The following is a 23,167-nucleotide window of genomic DNA, read 5'->3' on the forward strand; positions in this document are numbered from 1 at the left end:
CTTGGGGCTGTTGTGCCATAGGGCAACATAACAAATTTAGATTTTGTAAAGTAAAAAAAAAAAATACAGGCTCAGTCAGCACTTAAAATAAAAGTTTAGTTTTCACGGACTATGAGTCTCTGATTATGATTTTGTAAAATTAGCTTCACAGACATCAAAATTTGGAATGTTTGTTCTATGTGAGCCATTTATTTTGGCTCTAACTCCATGAAGAATATCAGGGAATGGGAAATTATCATAAAACAGGCTGCCATCACCAAGTTCCATTCAGGTTTACACCAAGGAGTGTTTGAAATATAGAAACAGTTTTACTACAATCAATCAATCAATCAATCAATCAATCAATCAATCAATCAATCAATCAATCAATCAATCAATCAATCAATCAATCAATCAATCTATATATCTATCACCACTGATCTGCATTTAGGGCAGTCGGCAGATTCCCTATCTGTTGTTTACAATTGCAAGGAAGCCTGCACTCAAACTGAGTCTGGCTCCTGGCATTCAGCAACCTGCAACTGCTCAGTCCTGTTATCATTTCTCCAGAATTCTGACTGTGCAGTGAGTGCTTGTGTATCCCGTTATTTTAGAAGAGGTCAATTCCATCTGACAGCCACACTGTCTTGATAAGGTGGACTTCGCCACAGGTAAAATGTGACTGCAGCCAGTGATGGAAAAAGTACAAGAATAAAGTAATTAGGTTAAATTACATTTACCTGAGAAACAGAATCAGTAAAATTACAATTACTTCACATATCACCAGTTTAAAAAAAATTACTGACCTTTTTTTTTGATAGAATGATACCAGCATTTGCAGAGGAAAAGGTATTAGTTCATTTTGTGTGTGTGTTTTTTTTTTAACACAGAGACATTTACCTTTTCACTTCAGTGAAATGAGAGTGGACGTATGGGGACCCCGACTGGTACACAGGTACTTTCTGCTCTCCGCTTTCTTGCTTGCTTTTGTTCATGTCGTTTAGACATGACAGGTTGATTATTTCCTTCTTTTTTAATAATGCTACTACTGTAAATGCTGGAGTAGGGACAAAGGAGGACATCATTAAGATAAGTTCCAGATTTCAAGTTCTTAAATATTAAACAGGAATATTTGAGTGTGATTTGATAGAATCTAATGATGTTCAATCAATAATGAAACATGTAATTCTTTCTTTAATAGTGTGTATTTTTATTCCTTGTTTAATATTGTGGTTTTTTGTTTACAGGCATGTTATAGTGTAATATTTTACTTGTGTATTCGACAGACTGAAAATCTTTTAAGTTTCATCCAGTATGATAACCCGGAAGACACCACCTCTTTCTTAAATGCCAGACATAATAGTCAACTTCAATACAGTACTTTTAATTTTCTGAAATTATTGCTGCTTCTCTGTCTTATCTGGAGATGATATAGATGTTGATTCCCATAGGGAATAGAATGAGTAAATTTATAATATCAATATAAATGGTCCGTTATTGGACATTATAAATTTTCCAGCTGGAAAAAAAAAAAAAAAGGCACCTTCATTTTGGTTCTTCTCATTCAAATTTAACTCTTGCCTTGCGCTGACTTCGACTACTTCGATCACGACCTGAATTTTTTACATTTAAAATAATAGCGCACTGTGCATATATGTTTTCATTTGTTTCCGGCATTGCACTTTTTACTATATTTTTTTCTCTTCACAATTGTTTTTTTCACGTCAACTATTCCAAAAATTCTACAGGATCACAATTACTTATTCAATTATATTGAATTATATTATATGTATCTATATATACTTACATTCCCGCAACCGAAGCAAATACTGGATCATTAAGCTATTCTTCATTTTACGTTGGCGTTTGAAACCACAGTGCCTGATGTTGAATATATTACGCTGATCACCAGGAGCTGGCAAGTTACTTCAATTGATCTACTCATCTTCAGCTTCAACATGATTATGGATCTTCATATGTGTTCGACTGTGTTATGACTTTGTGCGTGACAGTGTATACAAGCTAGCTCATTTAACTGTTCTCCGCTTTTCATAAACATTATAAGACTTTGCGTAACACTGCATGAGCCATACTGCCGTTCAGAAAATTACGCACTGTTTCTTGTAAGTGACTTACATTTTACTTCTTCTGAATTTTACAGTGTCTACCCCCATCATTTTTATATCGCCTCTTCTACTGATCCGGAGTGAACTTGATCTTTTATTTTCTTTTTTCTATGCATTGTTTTTCATGTTTTAATCGGCTGATGATGACCTGGACTGGGGTCGAAACCGGTACCACTTCCACTTATTACTAAATAAGAATGTAATCACTGCATTTCTTATACTTTTGTATTGAATAGGTTGAACCTCTTTATTTATTATTTCAATTTTAACTGGTGTGCTAACACCCACCAAGATGCTGGCAACCAGGAATTAGTTAGCTGGAAAATTAATAATGTCCAATAACAAACCATTTATATTGGTATTATCTGGAGATATCAGCTATTTCTCAGAGTAACAGTAAAGTTTCTGATATTAAAATATTCAAATATATTGAAATATATGTTCACCTACTTACCTGTCTAGTACACCATCCATTATGGTTTTGTATACCTCTTCTTGGCTAACATTTAAGAAAACACCATCTGTCTGGAAATTCCAGTATCTAGGTTCCCTTTTTGTCTGATACAGGTTAGGAGCAAAGTCTTGTAAACATTGTACATAGACCATCTAAACAAAGAATAAATGAATATTAATTACTGTTGCAAGATGTTTTCTTGGAAGTATATTAGTTATCCAGGGGGTGTAGCCAGGGGGGTGAGGGGTGGTTACCGGGGGGGGGGGGGTTAGACCCTCCCCTATGGAATTTTTACAAAACAAAATAAACAGAAACTGACAATAAACAAGTGAAAATCGACTTAAAGGGTTGGCTCTTTTGAACATTCACAGAGACAAAATTGTAAAATGAACAGATCTCGGGAATCTATTTTCTAAGAAGCCTCGAAAGTTAGATTTTAGATCAAAATCTGAACATTCCATTCGCCGTATAACTATTCACTTTGATCATATAATTCTATATTTTAATGTAAGATTTTGCAGTGTACTGGTACTGCAATCTGAATATCAATGTAACTTACTTGTATCAGTGTCCTTATGACACTTGTGCATGCGTGCACCACACACGCACAAGTACCTTCATTATGTTATATCATCATTTTGTAACTATAACTCCCTCATCGGTCGATCCTGGCTATGCTACTGAGTTATCCTTACTCAACTCGTGTCCAACTCGTTGGCTGAATGGTCAGCGTTCTGGCCTTCAGTACAGAGGGTCCCAGGTTCAATTCCTGGCTGCATCAGGGATTTTAACCCTCATTGGTTAATTCCAACAGCTCAGGGGCTGGGTGTTTGTGCTGTCCCCAACATCTCTGCAACTCACACACCACTCATAACACTATTCTCCACCACAATAATACACAGTTACCTACACATGGGAGATGCCGCCCACCCTCGTCAGAGGGTCTGCCTTACAAGAGTTGCACCTGGCTAGAAATAGCCACACAAAGTTAAATTAAATTAAATTAAAACTCAACTTGTGCTTCATCTCTTTTCATCTTGAATGGTGTTTTTCTTTACACTGCATTCTTATGCTTCTGCAAACTATGAAATGGCTGATGGTAAGGAGCAAATAATCAGTGTTAAACTTTATTTCAGACTCAATAAAACTGAACCGAGGAAGATTGAACAATCAGATAATAAGGTTTTTTGAGACCAAGAGAACTACAATATGCTGGCATAAGGAAGTGACAAAGGACCTGGAAGAAATGGGAATACAAGGAATGAAAATCAGCAACAGCTATGCTTACAAGTCGAGGATCAAGACCACCAAGAGTTTTTAAGATAAAGTTAGATCCCGTACTCAAGCACCATGGACAGAACAGAGAAGGAGATTGCAGAGTGAAAGGATGAAGGAGTACTGGACAGGATCAAAGCCCAGAAACAGATGAAGCTGAATTTGAATTTACGTGGTCCATAGTCGGCCAAAACAAGAGGAGGAGGAGAAGAAGAAGAAGAAGAAGAAGAAGAAGAAGAAGCCATCACCACATCTTTTTCTTGCTTAGGTACATGGAGACAAATACAGTTACCAAGACTACTTGTGTGTTTTATGATTTAGACTGTTCGATGCACACGGTCTGCTATATTTTGGGACTCCTGAACTTGAATCAGCCAATGGACCACTTAAAAGTTTAATTTACACCATATGGCAACACTGAATGCTTCAATATCAAAAAGGGGATCCATCAAGGGCGCATTCTTTCTCTGTTCCTTTTAAACCTGTACGCAGAGATAATTATGCAGAAGCTAAATTTAGAGGAACTCGACATTGGTATGAAGACTGGAAGAAGAACTATAAATAATTATAGATACACTGATGACTTCTTTTTTTTTTGTTGTTGTAGTAAAAGCCATTTCTTCAACTCAGTTAATTTATAACTGTTAGGTTCTTCATCTATCAAAACTATGAATACCATGGACCATGTGATCAATTTCCCATTATTCATGTATGAATGTGAGATCTGGACGCTGAAACAAGCAGACAAGAGAAAGATTGATAGTTTTGAGCTCTGGTGTTGGCAATGAATATGAATATCACGGACTGAAAGTCACCAATAAGGCAATTTTAGAGTGGCAAAGTGTCAGGGCTGAAATCAGCATTCATACAACTGCTTAAAAAATCAAGTGCAGAATATTGTAGTGACATTTGAATATGTAAGATAATAAGTCACCTTCTGAAACACTTCTTGAAAGTAATACACCAGAGAATATAATGGTTATGTGAAGAGAGTTTCAGGAGAATACATTTTGGCTTCTGTCTATGTCTGCTCCATTGACTACATGAAGGCATTTGATAGTGTTAGACATGAAAAGCTGATCAATATATTGAGAGGAATCACTATGAAAGATCAAGATTTGAGAATTATCAGCAACTTTTATTGGCTCCAAACAGCTTCTATACGCATCCAAGGAGAAGAGACAGAGGAGATCATGTTACAAGGAGTCCAACAGGGTATGCTCTGTCACGGCTATTATTCAATATCTATACAGAGAGAAATCTCCAGGAGGCACAGGCATTGTTATTAATGCAGAATGTTTTACCAATAGTCGATATGCAGATAATACATAAGATCATCTATTGTGCAGTCCGTCCGAGGCAAAAGCTTTCAAGTACACAAGGACGATCTTGGTCTTGCAACAAATAGCAGCACAAGGAGAACTGATATGATTGACAGTAAGGAAAAAAAGGAATATATTCTAGACCCCATGATAAGATAAGATACAAGTCGCATATAACTTAACCAGCCAAAGTTGATGATGAAAAGAAACACATATATATTTGCCTACAGCACCATATTTCACAGAAAATACCAGCTAGAGCATATTCAGGTGATGGTCCCATTGTACCAGGTAAACGATCCCCAAAAAGGTAGTGAAAACATGAAAGTCTTGGGGATCAGCAATGATGAACTTATGGACTAGGGGCTAAAAGCTCTCCAGGGGACTATCCTCATTTTGAGACATCATGTATATACAGTACTCATCAGAATGAGAACAACTGTTATTAATTCTGAATCATGCTTATATTTTGTAGAAATTATTTTCTCAAATTGTTCTTATATATTTCTAATCTTCTTGTAGTTTTTAATTCCGTTCATTGTGTTTAGAATTGTTTAAAATTGTAGATCTAATTACACAAACAGTTTATAATTATTTTGAGTTCTTTACAAACTATTTCTTTTTTTTAAAATCAATATTCACTCTATTATGTAGTCTTTGTCTTCAGGCAGCCTCTAGGTATAGGATGAATTTAAAATATAAAAAATTTCCAGATAGTCTGGAGGGCCTGAGAATTGTCCAAGACAAGTCAGAATTATGGACTGACACTGAACATACAAAAGATGAAATATTTGTTTCCAAGAATAAAGATAATCATCCCACACAGCAGATGGTTAATAATCACCAATAAAAAGGATGCAAAAATATACATACCTGGTGATATCAGTTAATGAACTCTGGGATCAGTTATTGGAGATAATATGCGAAACAGAAAAGTCCAGGGTGGCATTTCTGAGGATTCTGAAGATATTTAGGTGTCACAATCTATCCCACTAATGTAAAATAAGACTATTGAGATATTATGTCTTCCCAGTACTGTTGTATGGAGTTGAGTCCTGGTCCTTGACGTAAAAATCGAGTGATAAAGTGGAAGCCATGTTATGTGGTTGTATTGTTGGATACTCAGGATTTTTTGGAGAGACCACATCAGCAATGACACTGTTCTGGAAAGAACAGGAAAGCCAAAAGAGATTCTTTTGACAGCAATATCTCAAACTGGAATATTTGGAGCATATCATGAGGATTGATTCTCCAGGGGAAGATAAAAGGATATAGAGGATCTGGAAGAACATGGTTCAGTACAAGTTTGTAGGGACTTATGAGATCAGTTACAGATAAAGGATGCGTTGCCATGCTGATCACCAACATTCAAAATGGATAGGCACACGAAGGGGAAGAAGAGGACATGATCTGTGGAATAAGAAGACTTGGCCTCCATAGAACATACTGGATAGATGCCATAGCAGATACAGCCTTCACCCTGGGAGAATTTGGAGAGCACTGATTCATGGAATCATCAAAGGTTGGACTCAATATAACAGATGACATCATCGTTATTACTATTAATTTAATTGAATGGTTTAGGAATGTTACTTGGCTAAGGCAGAAATACGTGCAGTGAAAGGAAGCATTTGGTGAAAAAGAGTTGAAGGTAATTGAGGCAGTGAGCGAGAGAGCTATGTCAAGAATTTGTTGAGTTAATGGTACTCTCGTGTAGGGCATACATTCATCTTTCAGTGTGCATGATATCAAACATATCCGTAGGCTTCTTCCTTCCTTGTTTAAAGAACTTAGTTTATACGAATTACTCATCTCACCTTTATGCTGGGAGACAGTGAGCTATGCCAAGCAGATGGAAGCATTCATGGTGTACACTGCCTGTCAGCTATGCTAGCTGGCCAATAGCTGCACCTGTCCTCAAGCACATGTTAGTTATGTACACCATGACGGTGAAGGAGAAGTAATAATGAATAGTTATGGATGGAAGAAAGAGAAATGATAAGTAGAAAAGGAAAAGGGCTTACATGCATAGAGACTGAGGATTACAGTATATCAGTGATGAAATTAATAATGTGGTTCCTGCAAAGCAGAAAGATGTTGGATGTGAGTGCGACATGCAATCAATGGCAACTAATGAGACCTGGTATAAATACCAAGAGCTTATAAAAACTGAAAAGAAAAAAAAAAGTGTGCATGTTCTATAAAACTGATCTCTAGCATGCACAAAATGCTTTTTTTTTTTTAAATTCAAACTGATTTACTCAAATAAAGTAATCAATGATAACTGAAGAAGAAGACACGTATCTGTCATGTTGAAAAATTCCCGTGCTACAGGAAACAAAATTAATAAAACTAAATATAAGGATTTGATGTCTCTTCTACTGTTCGTACCACAGAATTACCATACGCTTCAGCCAGATTACTAGAGTACAGCTGAGGATGTCGAGGAAGACCCCGATGTCTGAAGGTACTGAAATATTTTGTCTGCTATGGCATTAGATCCAATATTTGATTTAATTGAAGATCTAAATACCTTAAGTGAAGGAACAAAAGATCTATAGTAACCGGGTAACGAAGGTGATTTGTAATTAGCTGGAGGAAAGGAAACTTTGTGACAAAAAACTGCATGAACTGAATGAAATTCAATGCAAGATTATTTTGTTTGTCTGCAGGTGAGAAGGGTCTAACTGGATGCTTAAATGATGGAATTAAATCCTGTAAATGAAAATCCACAGCCTGTTTCCAGTCATTTGACCAGGTCAGGAATGGAATGAATTAAGCCCAATCTAGCGGCGAGGATAAGAACTGTGCTGGATGCCGAAGCCTGTCACACTCCTATGACAATGATTAATGAATGACAGATGAAATGAAATGATATTGGAGACTGTTGCTGGAATGAAATATGACAAGGAAAACCGGACCGGAGTACCTGGGGAAAAACCTGTTCCACCTCCACTTTGTCCAGCACAAATCTCACATGGAGTGACCAGGATTTGAACCACAGAACCCAGAGGTGAGAGGCTGGTGCACTGCCGCCTGAGCCACGGAAGCTTCTACATCCTGTAAATCATTTTCTTCAAGAGTTTGATATGTATACTTTGAGATGGCAGACAATAAAATATATGTTAACACGAACATTTTTCTCGCTATTAAGGCAAATGGTGGAATGATAGAGTGAAAACAGCAGTGAAAGAAACCAAATAAAGAAGGCACTGGACAAGGAAAAACAAAAACAGGGACAAGAACGCAATGAACAAAAAATACAAAGACTCCAAGGAGTATACAGGAACAAGAAACTTGCTGTAAAGAACATTGTAAGGGAAGAAAAAAGAGAAGAAATGGAATGAGTTTGCAGACAAACTGGAAGAGGACAGTAGAGGAAATATGAAACTGCTATACAGAGTAGTGAAAAACAAGTGAAGGGATCAAGAGATCATAAAAGCAATAGAACGTGATGATGGAACTCTGGCACAAGAAGAGGGAGAAATTAAACACGAACTCAAGATCTATTTCAAAAAGGTTGCTGAATGGAGATACAGAAAACATAACAATGGATAGAGGAGAGCCAAATGTAGGAAGCTAAAGGGGTTATTGTGTCACCTATTCAATACATTATAAATTTTTAAACAATTAGGAATTTATTATTAATTCCATTTGAGACATGTTTTGCCCTTCATTGAGTCATAGTACCTCCTCAAGGCATAAATCAGGTACCTGTTTAGTAATTAAACTGTAAACATTAAGATACATTATAATGGGAAAGTTAAGCAAAAAAGAAAAACTTGTTCAGTGATGATACAGTGAAACAATATAAGTTTATAGACACAGTAACTGGCACCAATGCGTAAAATCACTGGGCATTTTAGCAGAGTCCAGCAGTGGTGGTCCGAAGAATAATTGATGCTACTCATTAGAAAATCATAGGAAATTATAAAGTTTATACAAATATTTACGTTGAAACAGTTAGGAGAGAAAGGGTATAAAGTATCTGGTGTCAATGTTCATAACACTAATTACTGCCGTTGGTTGAACGTTTACGGGTTGACAGGGTAACTATACAGTAAATTTACAATATCCAATTGAACAATTGAGAAATTACAAGCTTATATACATATTTACAAGAGAGCAGCTTGGTGAGAAAGGATATAAAAATGTCTGGCATCAAGTGCGTCCTGTTGTTTCAGTCGTTGGATGACAATTGCAGCATTAACACATCAGTAATATGCAGAGCGGTCCAACCTTAGTTTATAACCACAGGGGGAAGGAAAAAATATTCTACCGTTTTTTCAAGAATGTCAAATGAGGTTCTATAGGCGTAGTCATACTGGAAGTTGTCTGATTGAAGTCCCAGAGAGCCAAGTCGAGGAACCACAACTGAACGACCAATTACATGGCTTGAGGTTGAAAATGCGCTCAAGAGCATGAAGAAAGAAAAGGCAGTGGGCATAGACGAACTAAGTGCAGATATGCTGAAAGTGGCGGGAATTCAAGGAATCCAATAGCTCTACAGACTAATCAACAAGATATGGGAGGAAAATCCTGAGGACTGGAAGATGGGCATCATTGCACCTCTGTTCAAGAAAGGAAACCGACGGAAATGTACTCATTTTCGTGGTATTACACTACTGTCTCATGTCCTGAAAATATTGGAAAAAGCAAGAGACCAGAATCAGAGATATTGTTGAACCAATTTTAGAAGAAGAGCAGTTTGGTTTCAGACCAGGAAGGTCAACTACTGATCTAATATTTGCAATTAGGATGCTAATGGAAAAATACTGGGAGAAGAACCAAGCCTTTTATTTCTAATATTTTTGGACATTGAGAAAGCATACAACAGTGTACCAAGGGAAAGAATTTGGCAATGCATGAAAGAACTTCAAGTGTGGGACAGCCTCATAGACAAAGTGAAAATGTTGTATAGTGGGAATAGAAGTTATGTTCAAGTAGGACATGGTTTGAAATAAAGAGAGGAGTGCAGCAGGGCAGCTCATTGTCACCACTTCTATTTATTATTGTGATGGATGTAGTAATGAAATCTATTAAAAGGAAAGAACATGGAGATATCAAAACCTTCACATTTGCAGATGATGTTGCGATCTGGAGTGACTCAGAAGAGGAATTGGGAGAGAGAATGCAAAGCTGGAATGAGGAGTTTAATATGGTTTAAACATCAGTAAGACAGCTGCCTCTGTGGATCAGTGGTAGAGTGTCGGCCTCCGGATCCCAAGATAGCGGGTTCAAATCCGGCAGAGGTAGTCGGATTTTTGAAGGGCGGAAAAAGTCCATTCGACACTCTATGTTGTACGATGTCAGCATGTAAAAGATCTCTGGTGACACATTTGGTGTTTACCCGTCAAAATTCATTAAATCTCAGCCATAGACGCCCAAGAGAGTTTCGGTTTACTCGGTCTGCCATCTAGTAGGCCTAGAGTAAAACGGAACATCAAAATTGACGGGTAGACAGCCAGATGGCGTCAAATTGAAATGTCTGCACACGGTAGCTGAGGCCATACGATTATTATTATTATTATTATTATTATTATTATTATTATTATTATTATTATCATCAGTAAGACCAAGACGATGGTGATGAAAGTGTATGGGGAAGGAGCAGAACCAATAGTCATGTTTAAATGAAGCCCAACTGGACAGTGTTCCAGTTTTCAAATACTTGGGTAGCGTTCTATCAAATGACAACCTAGCAAAACATGAGGTGAACTATCGAATCAATAAGGCAACACAATTTTACCACCAGGTAAGACACCTGCTGTGGGATGAGCAAATACCCATGAAAACAAAAACATTGTACAAGTCCTATTATACACCAAACCTTACATGCAGTCTCGAAACCACAACACTGACCAATAGAGATAATTCTAAACTCCAGGCAGCTGAAATCAAATTCCTACGCACTATGATCCAGAAAACCAGGCAAGACAAGATTAGGTATGAGAAAATTAGAGAAGAAGTAGGAATAGATGATTCTCTCCTCAATAAGATTCAGATATCAAGACTGAAGTGGTTTGGTCACATGAAGAGGATGCCAGTTAACAGAACTGCAAGGAAGAAATTTGACAGAAAAGTAGAAGGAAGACGACTCGTGGGAAGGCCATGAAGGAAATGGATGGATTTAGTTAAGAACAATGTACTGCTGAGAGGTCATGATTGGGACAAGTTGGTGGAGGAGGAATGGTACAAGGACAGAATGAATGGAGGAGGCTCATATACCACACCTGGGAAACTGGAGATGGTTTAGGATGATGATGAGGATGATGATGATTGGGGCAAATACAAAACTCAAAATATCTCAGTCCCATCTAACTCTAGCACAGCCCACTCTCTCACTCACTGTCTCAATTCTATTTTCTGATTATACTGTGGTGTGCGGAATGGACATTAACTGGGAAACTGAATGAGAAAATTGTGAAATACAGTATGAAATTCAGTGAGGAAAAGAGCAAGATGATGGTGATAACAAGGGATGACAGAGTATGGAAAGGATTCAACCATATTAGAGGTGAGAACCTTGAAATTGTGGACAGTTTCAAATACATAAAAAGTGCTATAATGCAAAATGCAAGGCTAGTTATAGAGATTAGCAAAAGGAGGTGAATGCATTCTACCAGAATATACGGAATCTAGTTTGGAAGTAGGAGATAGAAGAAAGTGCAAGGTAATGATATACAGGATACTATACATCCACATTGGCATAAGCAGCACAGAGATGTGGGCAGTGTCAAGAAGAGAGGAGAGTAAAATTCAAATTGGTGAAATGAAATTCATAAGAAGTATGATAGATAAAACAAAGTGAGAAATGAAGATATTAGGAAGGAAAGTGGAGAAGAAAATTAATGAAGCTATTCCTTTTTTAAGTACAATTCTGTTACCATATGTTTCCTTTTGCAGGTAGTTTATAAATTTATTACTCAACATTAGTTTTGGCAGACTGAATAACCTAACAGTTATTTGAAAGAATTAAAAAGCAGTGTTTGGACATGTGAAGAGAAACAAGGAGGAAAGGATACTGAAACAGATAATGATGGCTAAGAGAAAGACTCACACCAAGATGGATAGACTTGATCAAGACCAGTATAAGAAGAAGGAACCTGGAATGGAACAAAATGGTGGAAGGAGACAGGAAGATAGAGAAGTAGGTACCATAAATGCCCTAACCTGGCTGGAGCTGGAGAAGGCAAAATAATAATGATGATTAACTTGAGGTTATATTGCTTGTATTCTTTTGGGGGCATGATTAGCCTGTTTAGCCTGATTAGCCCAGTGGCTTAACTGCTGGCTTTCTGCTCAGACAGCTGAGGTTCAAATACTGGTTGACCCTGGGTTGAAATTTTCACCTAAAAATGCATGTGGTGTCAGGATTTGCATGTGGCCTTGAAAGTGGTCATGATGGTGATTATTGTTTTACAAGGAAGTACAACTAGGCAATCATCTTCTATTGACAATAATCGGAGAAAAAATGAAGGTATTGACCAAAGAAAGACAAGGGCCACGAAGGGCGAGAAAATAAGGACTCCTTAGGCCTTGAATGTTCTAAAACCGTCAGCGTTGGAAAAGAACAAGAGTTGACCACGGTAGGTCAGAAAGGACAGATGAAAGTGAGGAGACTGGCACAAGTAGAAGCAATGCCAGGACTCAACTAAGTGCCCTGTGGTAGCCAACCCACACTTCCAAATTAAGAGCCACTGGAGTACCTTTAAGTCACCTCTTATGACAGACAGGGGATACCGTGGAACCGGCCTTGAAACCCCCCAGGCTAAATCCAAAATGTATCTGAGTGACTCCAGTGACCCTAGAAATATCTGGGATAAGCTGAAGAGCATTTATTGTTTAAATTTGTATAACCTGGACGTTTGAAGCCTTTACCAACCAGCTTGCTTTGTATTATGATTATCATGTAAACAGCCTGATTGCACAAAGTAGCTGCTTGGCATCAGCAATGATGTAAATTTTATTCTTCTCAGATCATCAGCATCATCACTAAGTAATGTAAAAATGAGGACGTGTTAATTTATAAAATACAGTGTTATTACCAATATTAACATGTATATAAAGAGCTACTAGAGATTAGAGATATGATGGTGGAGGTGATTATAGTTTGAAGAGGGAGTACAACTGGGCAACCATCCTCTATTAACACCAATCAGAGGGAAAAATTTGAAGGGATTCAACACCAAAAAATGAAGGTATTGTCTGAAGAAAGACAAGGGTCGTAAGGGCATGAAAATGAAAGAATCCCCTAGTCCTCGAAAACTCCCTTTGAGACTTTTTATGCAAGTCATCATGATGACCTTGAGTAATTTTGTGAGATATAGCAACAAAGTGTCCTTAAGGATTATTTCTTACTTATTATGTATTATATAGTGATGCCCCTTACCACACACAAGATTGGGTAATGTCACAACAACGTTGTTGACTGTAGGCACATGTAGAAGACACATGACAAACAAATATTACTTCCAATCTGCATGCAAAATGCTCCTGACTGATTGAATACCCATGTATGGGCATCCAAGATCATTCCTGTCGCTAGAGTGGTGTGTAAGTCGGTTTGCCTTTCAGTTTAGAGATGTGGCTTTACTCATTTCATGCCCTTTATATCTTAATGTTGTATTGTATTGTTGAATGTTATTTCTTCTGTAATAAACAATAAATAGTTTTCTGGGCATCACTAAATATGTAATAATACATATGATACGACAGTAAACAGGGAGGATATCGTCGTTGCCGGAACAAAACCTCCTATGAATGGGTTGCTATATTTCTAGAAAATAGATCTCAGAGAATTAGAGTAGGTGAAGCTTTATCTGACCCTGTAATAATTAAGAGGGGAATTCCTCAAGGCAGTATTATCAGACCTTTATGTTTTCTTATATATATAAATGATATGAGTAAAGGAGTGGAATCGGAGGTAAGGCCTTTTGCGGATGATGTTATTCTCTATAGAGTGATAAATAAGTTACAAGATTGTGAGCAACTGCAACATGACCTCGAAAATGTTGTGAGATGGACAGCAGGCAATGGTATGTTGATAAACGGTGTTAAAAGTCAGGTTGTGAGTTTCACAAATAGGAAAAGTCCTCTCAGTTTTAATTACTGCATTGATGGGGTGAAAGTTCCTTTTGGGGATCATTGTAAGTATCTAGGTGTTAATATAAGGAAAGATCTTCATTGGGGTAATCACATATATGGGATTGTAAATAAAGGGTATAGATCTCTGCACATGGTTATGAGGGTGTTTAGGGGTTGTAGTAAGGATGTAAAGGAGAGTGCATATAAGTCTCTGGTAAGACCCCAACTAGAGTATGGCTCCAGTGTATGGGACCCTCACCAGGATTACCTGATTCAAGAACTGGAAAAAATCCAAAGGAAAGCAGCTCGATTTGTTCTGGGTGATTTCCGACAAAAGAGTAGCGTTACAAAAATGTTGCAATGTTTGGGTTGGGAAGAATTGAGAGAAAGAAGAAGAGCTGCTCGACTAAGTGGTATGTTCCGAGCTGTCAGCGGAGAGATGGCGTGGAATGACATTAGTAGACGAATAAGTTTGAATGGCATTTATAAAAGTAGGAAAGATAACAATATGAAGATAAAGGTGGAATTCAAGAGGACAAACTGAGGCAAATATTCATTTATAGGAAGGGGAGTTAGGGACTGGAATAACTTACCGAGGGAGATGTTCAATAAATTTCCAATTTCTTTGAAATCATTTAGGAAAAGGCTAGGAAAGCAACAGATAGGGAATCTGCCACCTGGGCGACTGCCCTAAATGCAGATCAGTATTGATTGATTGATTGATTGATTGATATGTGATAATATTTTTGGAGATATACTGACCCGCAGCCATACATTATGAAGAGCGAGAATGCCTTGACGTTATGCACTCAATATTGCACCTTAGCGGACAGAACCTTACCGGCCAAAGTTCTAAGCTAAAATATTTCACATAGGAGGTTTTGTCCCGGCAGCGACGATATGCAGGTTGTGTGTTTCATCAAGAGAAGCCCTCTCTGTTTTAATTACTGTGTTAATGAAGTAAAAGTATCTCATGGGGATCACTCTAAGGAACTGCGTGTTAATATAAAGAAAGTTTTTTGTTAGGGTGATCACATTAACAAGACTGTAAATACAGGCTACAGATCTCTCCATATAGTTATGAGGGTATCTAGGAGTTGTAGTAAGGATGTAAAGGAGAGGGTGTATTAGTCATTGGTAAGATCCCAATTAGAGCATGGTTCCAGTGTATGGAACTCTTACCAAGACTGCTTGATTCAAGAACTGGTAAAGATCCAAAGGAGAGTAGTATGATTTGTTCCAAGTGATTTTGTCAACAGTTGTGTTTAAAAAATGTTCCAAACATTGGGCTGGGAAGACTTGGGACTAAGGGATGAGCTGCTCAACTGTTTCAGACTATCAGTGGCGAAATGGTGCGGAATGACATTAATAGACAAACTTGATTGGAGTGTTTAAAAGTATGAAAAATCATAGTATGAAGATGAAGTTGGAATTCAGGAGGATAAGTTGGAGTAAATACTCATTTATAGGAAGAGGAACTGGATACTGAAGTAATTTAACAAGTGAGATATACACTAGCATCAGAAAGTTTAGACTCACCTATGAAAATTAACAATTTTATAAAATAATTATTTTATGTGGGATGATAAGTGATACTTTAGTTCTGTTACTTATGTATGGATACTTTCAGCACTTTCATAAAGCTATTTCAGTGCATATTGCGAGATTTTACTTTATCTTTTCAAAGAAGTTGACAGATTTATGCTCCCCGGCTCTTACTGCCTGCTTGTACCTGGTAATAAAATGCCTCTCTCATGTGATTACTTGGATAACTTCCGGCCCTTTCCCAGGTAATAAACATGCCTCTCTCACGTGATTACTTGTCCTTCCTTGCTGTCCTGGAAGTCGACAGCCTACAGAAGTTATCCTGAGCAGTTGTATGTTAATCTCTGTACCAGATTGTTTACTTTCTACGTTGTTGTTATCTGGGCATAACTACGATAACAACACACATCAAACAATCGAATATGGGGAAGTAGGCTAATATAACCCATGAAAACAGAGTCAAGGCTTTATATAGAAATTGGATGGTCGAACCGAAAAATTGCGGAAAAATTGAACATTTCAACCACGCAGTGGACATCCAAGGAAGACTTCTAAAATTGAAGATAACCATATTTTAATCCTCAGCAAGCATGATAGAATGCATACAGTAGTAGAAATTTGTTCAGAGATAAATAAAAATCGTAGTATGACAATAAAGATGGAATTCAGGAGGATAAATTGGAGTAAATACTCATTTATAGGACAACAGATAACAGTGAAAAATCGTCTGCTTGAGGCTGGATTGTTTGGTCGCATAGCAGCATGGAAACCATTGTTGAAAACTGTACACAAGCAGAAAAGGCTACAATGGACAAATATGCATGCTAACTGGACCACTGAACAATGGAAAAGTGTGCTTTGGACGGATGAATCTAAATTTGAAAAATTTGGTTCCAATTGTCGCCAATACGTTTATCGCCGCCCCGGCAAAAGGGTTATGGAATCCTGCATAATTCCGTCTGTGAAGCATGGAGGAGGAAATGTGATGGTATGGGGATGTTTTGGAAATAATCAGGTTGGTGATTTGCTGAAAGTAGAGGGAATACTGGAAAAGAAACAATATCACTGTGTACTTTCGTGCAATGCTGTGCTATCTGGAAAGAAGCTGATTGGTGAAGGATTTTTTGCTAGTTGTTTTACGTCACATCGACACAGATAGGTCTTATGGCGAGGTGAAGGATTTGTTCTACAGAAGGACAATGATCCTAAACACACCTCTCATTTGTGAAAGCAGTATCTGGAAAGGAAACAAGCTGAAGGAAAATTGGAATTAATGGTCTGGCCTCCTGAATCACCCGATCTGTCACCTATTGAACTTTTGTGGGAAGAACTTGACAGGAAAGTGAAAGAAAAGGCACCAAGCAGTGTGGATGGGTTGTGGCAATATCTGTTAGAAACCTGGGGATGTATAAATACTAAAACTTCGGAAAAATTAACAGCTAGAATGCCATGCATCTGTACAGGAGTAATCAAAGCAAAAGGTGGACACATTGATGAACAGGCAGTTTGATTGCTTAAGATGTTGTGATTGTGTTTCTAGCTCCCTGTGAATGATCAGTGTAAAGGAAAATCTAGTGAAATGTGTAATAAAACTAGTTAGTACTAAAAACATAGGTATTTCCATGTTGATTTTCAACAAACAGCCCCTATTTTTCATGATAAGTGAAAATTCATGGGTGAGTCTAAACTTCCTGATGCTAGTGTGCTTTCAAGCAGGTCAGGCTGACACTGCTTAAAGTAAAACAAAACCTGATGACATAGAGGAGACAGAATGCTTACTTTTAAATCTTTGCGTATCTTGATAGATTGAGAAAGCTGTGTACAGGGAAGTACGCGAATAAATAGCTTTCCATTTTTCCCCTTCGTTAGTAATTCCATTCTGTACAGGTATAAGTAAAATTAAAGTATAAAGGATTCTAACAGAGTTAAAATGAGGCCGCAATTAATTACCATGGAGATATTATGACTGATACAAACAATAGTGAGTGAGATTGTTTTATTTTTCATGAAGTTATTGTTGGCTCAGTTGCCAATTAAAAAATGTGGTACAGCCAGGAAATCAAACCACATTTCTGAAAAAATACCTTATTAGAGCAGAAAAAAGTGATTTAGGTTAAAATGTTATCATCTATAAGCCAATATCCATATGTCAGAGAATAAAGCAAATTGTTTTGTAATATACAACCTCTTCTTAGACATATTGTATTGTTATTGTGCTTTTCCTCTTATGCCCTCCTTTTTTCTTCTTTACGAAATTTCAATTAATCTTTCCTTGTTGTTTCCTCTTTCATTATGTCCAATATTCCTTTATCATTGCACTACGATTTTATTCTTCTCCTCAGACCACTTTGAACAGGTTTCCCTTTCATTCTTCCTTGGAATACTTTCATTTTTTAAATCTTCTTTCTTAAATCCCTCATTCCATAGTTTTCCCTTCTCTTATTTTCTTTCTTTCTAAAGCTTTCTTGACCTCTTGTATCGAGCTTGTTGTTGACTTTCTTCCAAAGGTACTTGAATATCTGTTTTGTCAGTCTGTTATCATCCTTTCTACAGATATGTCCAAAAAATAGCGATCTCATTTTTTCTTGTTGTTTCTGTTATATTTTGTACATTCTGGTATATTTCCTTATAACTTCTGAATTTCCATTGTTCTGTTGTTTTCATTGCACCTAAGATTTTTCTGACGATTCCTCTTTCTAGCACTTGAAGTTTATCTAAACTATAGTTCTAAATTAGAGATTCACTTGCATAAAGACATTCTTGTTTCACCACTGTATTGTTGTGTTTTATTTAAAGATTTTTAAATAAGCATTTCTTGTTGTAAAAATACTTAGCAGTGTCATATGCTCTTTCCATCTTGTGTAATATTTCCTCTCCAGCAGATTTTTCTAAACCATGTTCTTGAATTATTTCTCCCAGGTATTTTAATTTCTTTATTTGACCAGTATCTGTTGTCAAAACTTTTGAGCAGTTTTTGTGTTTGGTAATAAATTTGTTTTGTTTTTTTCCTGCAGAAATTCTCAACCTGTTTTGTTGGCTATTTCTTCCAAGAGATTCATTTATGTTGTTGCATCAGAAAGTATAGCAAAATTGTCTGCAAATGCCAGGCAATTACTTTCAGCACCTCAGTTTTTTTCTGTAAAGTTATTGGCAAAATATTCCTATCTTTCTATACATGACTTGATTGGTACTTGTTTGTTCCTTTCCATTAAGTCTCCTTAGACAGATCATCATCATAAACCATTTGCCTCATTCAGCACCTGCCAAATTGGGATGTTTATGGCACCTTCCTCTGTCCAACCACCTTTCTTCTTCCTTAAATGTGTTCTAATCACAGGTTCTTCTAATTATAATATTCCTGATCATCATCAGCCACAATAGTCTTGGTCTCATTACCTAATTCACCAAAATATTGTAAAAATATATATGAATGTTTGAATTATTATGTAGTCTAGCTCCTTGGTTGAATGGTAAGCTTCAAAGCCTTTGGTTCAGAGGGTTGATCCCAACCTGGGATCAATCAGTCAATCATCAATGATCTGCATTCAGGGCTGTTTGCCCCAGTGACAGATTCCCTATCAGCTTATACTTAAATGTTTTACAAAGAACTTGAAAATTTATTAAACATTCCCTTAATTATTATTTCAGTCCCTTACTCTCACCCTATAAATTAATATTTGCCACATTTTGTCCTCATGAATACAACTTTATCTTCATATTATGATCTTTCCTACTTTTAAAAGCTCCACTCGAGCTTACTCGTCCACTAACGTCATTCCACACCATCTCTCTACTGACAGCTCAAAACATACCACTTAGTTGAGCATCTTGTCACCTTAATCTGATGTCTTCCCAGGTCAAAGTTTGAAATATTTTATCAAAAATCACCCAGAACAAATCATGCAGATTTCCTCTGGATCTTTTCCAGTTTTTGTATCAAGTAATCCTGTTGTGGTGTCCCATACACTGGAACTATACTCTAATTGGAGTCTTAGCAAAGACTTGCACACCCTCTCCTTTACATCCTTACTACAAGCCTTAATACCCTCATAACCATGCGAAGACATCAGTATCCTTTCTTTACAACCTCATCAACTTGATTACCCCAATGAAGATCATTCCTTATACTAGGTGAATCAAATACAAACCGGAATTATTTTTTTATAATTTTATTGAACCCACCAACAAATACACAACAAGCACCTCATTTCTCTACATAGTCTTTCAAATTTGAGACACATTTCTGCTTCAAACGTGTGTGCAGCCAGTTGCGCACGTACTCCTCTACCGCTGCATCATTATGAAATCGCTTTCCTCTCAGTTCTTCTTTCAATGGTCCAAACAAGTGGTAGTCACAAGGTAAATGGGTGTATGGCTTTTAGTACCAGGAGTGTCCAAGAACATGTTCAGCTCGCCAGGTGCAGGTCTTTTGATTTGACACCCACAGGCGATCAGCGCGTCGTGATGAGGATGAAAGGATGATGAAGACGGCACACACACCCAGCCAAGACCATCTACAATAATATCAAACCTTAATACAAAAACAACATGGCCGACACATCGGTTCCATGTAAACATGCCTGTGATACCTTTTGATTATCGTATTGAATTGCTAAGCTGTCAATAATAACGAACAGAAACTTTACTTTGGGTAATAGACCAACACTATCTAGAAATAGTCTATATTTAGAGAACCAATATGTGGATAATTCAAAATATAAATACTTTCTGTGAACTAGTATGGTAAAGGAAATAGGTAATATAGGATTGCATTCTAAAATAACAGTCCTGGGGGGATATTTGATGCATTTCAATTCAGTCAATTAATTAATCAATCACCAATGATCTGAATTTAGGGCTGTCGTCCAAGTGGCAGATTACCCTACGTATCAATTGTCTACTTAGTCTTCTCTTAAGTGATTTCAAAGAAATTAGAAATTTATTGAATTGTGTAGATATAGTAGGGGGCACCCTTGGTACATTATTCCAGACCGTAATTCTTCTTCCTATAAATCAAAACTTGTTTTAGAAATACAAGTATTTGAATGACCTTTCTATTAACATACGCTTTTAAATATAATAGCCTACCTCGTTCAAGAAATTTGTTAGAAACATAACTTTGTCACGAATTTCATTTCTCTCATAACAATGATTCTGATAATGATCTACCAAATTGCTACATCTGTTTCACTTCCGATAATCAATAGGAAAATTAATTTTGAAATCTCTGGTAGCATATGCATTTTCGTATAAAGCACTTTAACACCCAAATCGTTGGCAACGTAAATACGTACTGCATATCAGTTGATACCTTGTCCGCTAATTTAACAAGGAGAATATATTCTTCATTCACAGAAAAAATAAATAGCTTTATCACTTTATAACCTCACTTTTAAAATCCTCAAAAGGTATAGTAATTGAGAAATGTACGGTACTAGTATTGGCACCAACATAGAGGATTGGACTTATCCGGAAAAAACAGCTCATTAAGTACACGGAACACATCATCTCTATTGACAAATTTATCCTTGAATGTTTTAATGTATATATACATACATACATATCCCACGTCGTTCCATCTTACGCGATGTGTCGGCAAACGAGGCTTCTCCACCAGTTGCGGTCTCTGAACTTCTCTCGTTTTTCAATGCTTTCCAAAATATGTCCTCTCTGTTGAATGTCAATCTTCCCCATGTCCTTGTACCTGAGTCTTGGTCGCCCTCTTGGTTTTTGTCTTCAGTATTTAGATCGTACAATTTTTTTTGTTTTGGTAATCCTTTATCACCCATGCGTCGCATATGTCCATACCATCTCAGTCGCTGCACTGTTATTTTGTCCTGCAGTCTTACAACTTGAGCCTGCTTGCGGATTTCCTCGTTACGGACTCTGTCCCTCCGTGTTTTGCCGATAATGCTACGGACAAATTTCATTTCTGCTGCCTGGATTCTACTAACATCTTTGTTTCTCATGGTCCATGTTTCACAACCATACATCAGAATTGGTACGTAATAGGTTTCATATATAACTCTCTTACATTTTGTTGGTATTTTCTTGTTCCGTATTATGTCTTTAAATATTTTGTAAAAGTTGCTACCTGCCTGAATTCTGTGGGAAATTTCCTTGTCTATAGAACCAGTATCAGAGATAACACTTCCAAGATACTTGAACTGATGGTTCATCTGTAGCCGTTTCGCCTCAATTTCAATGTGTCCCATTGGTTGTCCGTATCTCTTCATGACCATAACCTCACTTTTCTCTTGGCTGAAGATGAGTCCATATTCTTTAGCAGATTCTGTCCAGGAACTTATTTGTCCTTGAAGATATTATTTAGAGTCTCCCCACAAGCATATATCATCCGCGAACAATATAAGTTTCATTTTCTTACATCCAATGGTTTGGTGAACTTTTCTCTGAATCTCGTTCATCACAGTGATGAAAAGAAGAGGAGACAGAACACCACCCTGTCTTAACCCAGATTTTACATCAAAGGTTTGTTATTCCTACAGGTGTTTTGACTTTACTTTGGGTATCTTCATACAAATTCTTGATCCTATGTATCATGTCATCCTGTATTCCAATTTTCTTCAGTGTTTCCCACACCTTCCCTCTGTTCACTGCATCAAATGCTTTCTTGATATCCAGAAAGGCTAACCACAAATCTTGGTTGTGTTCGTAGTATTTTTCCATTAACTGACGGACTGTAAAGATTAAATCAGTTGTTGATCTCCTCTTCCTGAATCCATACTGTTCTTCGAAGAGGTTCTCTTCAATAAGGGGTCTGATTTTACGCTCTATAATTCTTTCATAAAGTTTACCAACTTGAGATGTTAAAGTGATGCCTCTATAGTTGGAACATTTCTTTCTATCTCCTTTCTTGAAGATTGGAATTATGATGCCTATTTTCCAGTCGACTGGTATGTCCCCTTCTTTCCAGATCTTACGAAAGAGTCTGTAGATCCAATGTTTTCCAGAAATGCCCATAGCCTTGATCATTTCTCCATTAATTTCATCAGCACCAACTGATTTTCCAATTATGATGTATTTCCAGGGATATTCTACATCACTCCATGTTAAGTCTAACCTGTTGTCAGAGGCAGACTTGCAGGAGGTAGTACCAGTACTGTCTTTTTGTGTAGGCTGCATGCAATTCACATTTAGCAATTCATCAAAGTTAAATCCTCCAAGTCTCTTTGATCTTCTCATCTTCAGTGATCAGATTTTCATTATCATCTCTTAGGTATCTGGAGTGTTCTTTATCTCTTTTTCTATTTTTCATCATCCAATATAACATTTTCTTATTACCATTAAAATCCTCTTTCAATTCATCACTCCACTTGTTCAACCACTTCTCTCGTTCTTCTGTAACAACTTTGTTTGCT

At 37.1% G+C, this 23,167-nt stretch overlaps 1 protein-coding gene across 1 annotated transcript in view; it reads right to left on the reverse strand.

Moving 5' to 3' along the window:
- Positions 1-19,971: 19,971 nt before the first annotated feature.
- Positions 19,972-23,167, reverse strand: part of LOC136876908 (uncharacterized) — a 51,390-nt gene continuing 48,194 nt past the window's right edge. Inside the window, exon 4 of the mRNA XM_068228494.1 lies at positions 19,972-20,302. Within this exon, the coding sequence (XP_068084595.1) occupies positions 20,167-20,302 (136 nt within the window). The 3' untranslated portion in view covers positions 19,972-20,166. The remainder of the gene's footprint in view (positions 20,303-23,167) is intronic.

Source organism: Anabrus simplex, chromosome 7, assembly GCF_040414725.1.
Source record: "Anabrus simplex isolate iqAnaSimp1 chromosome 7, ASM4041472v1, whole genome shotgun sequence".
Classification (NCBI taxonomy): domain Eukaryota; kingdom Metazoa; phylum Arthropoda; class Insecta; order Orthoptera; family Tettigoniidae; genus Anabrus; species Anabrus simplex.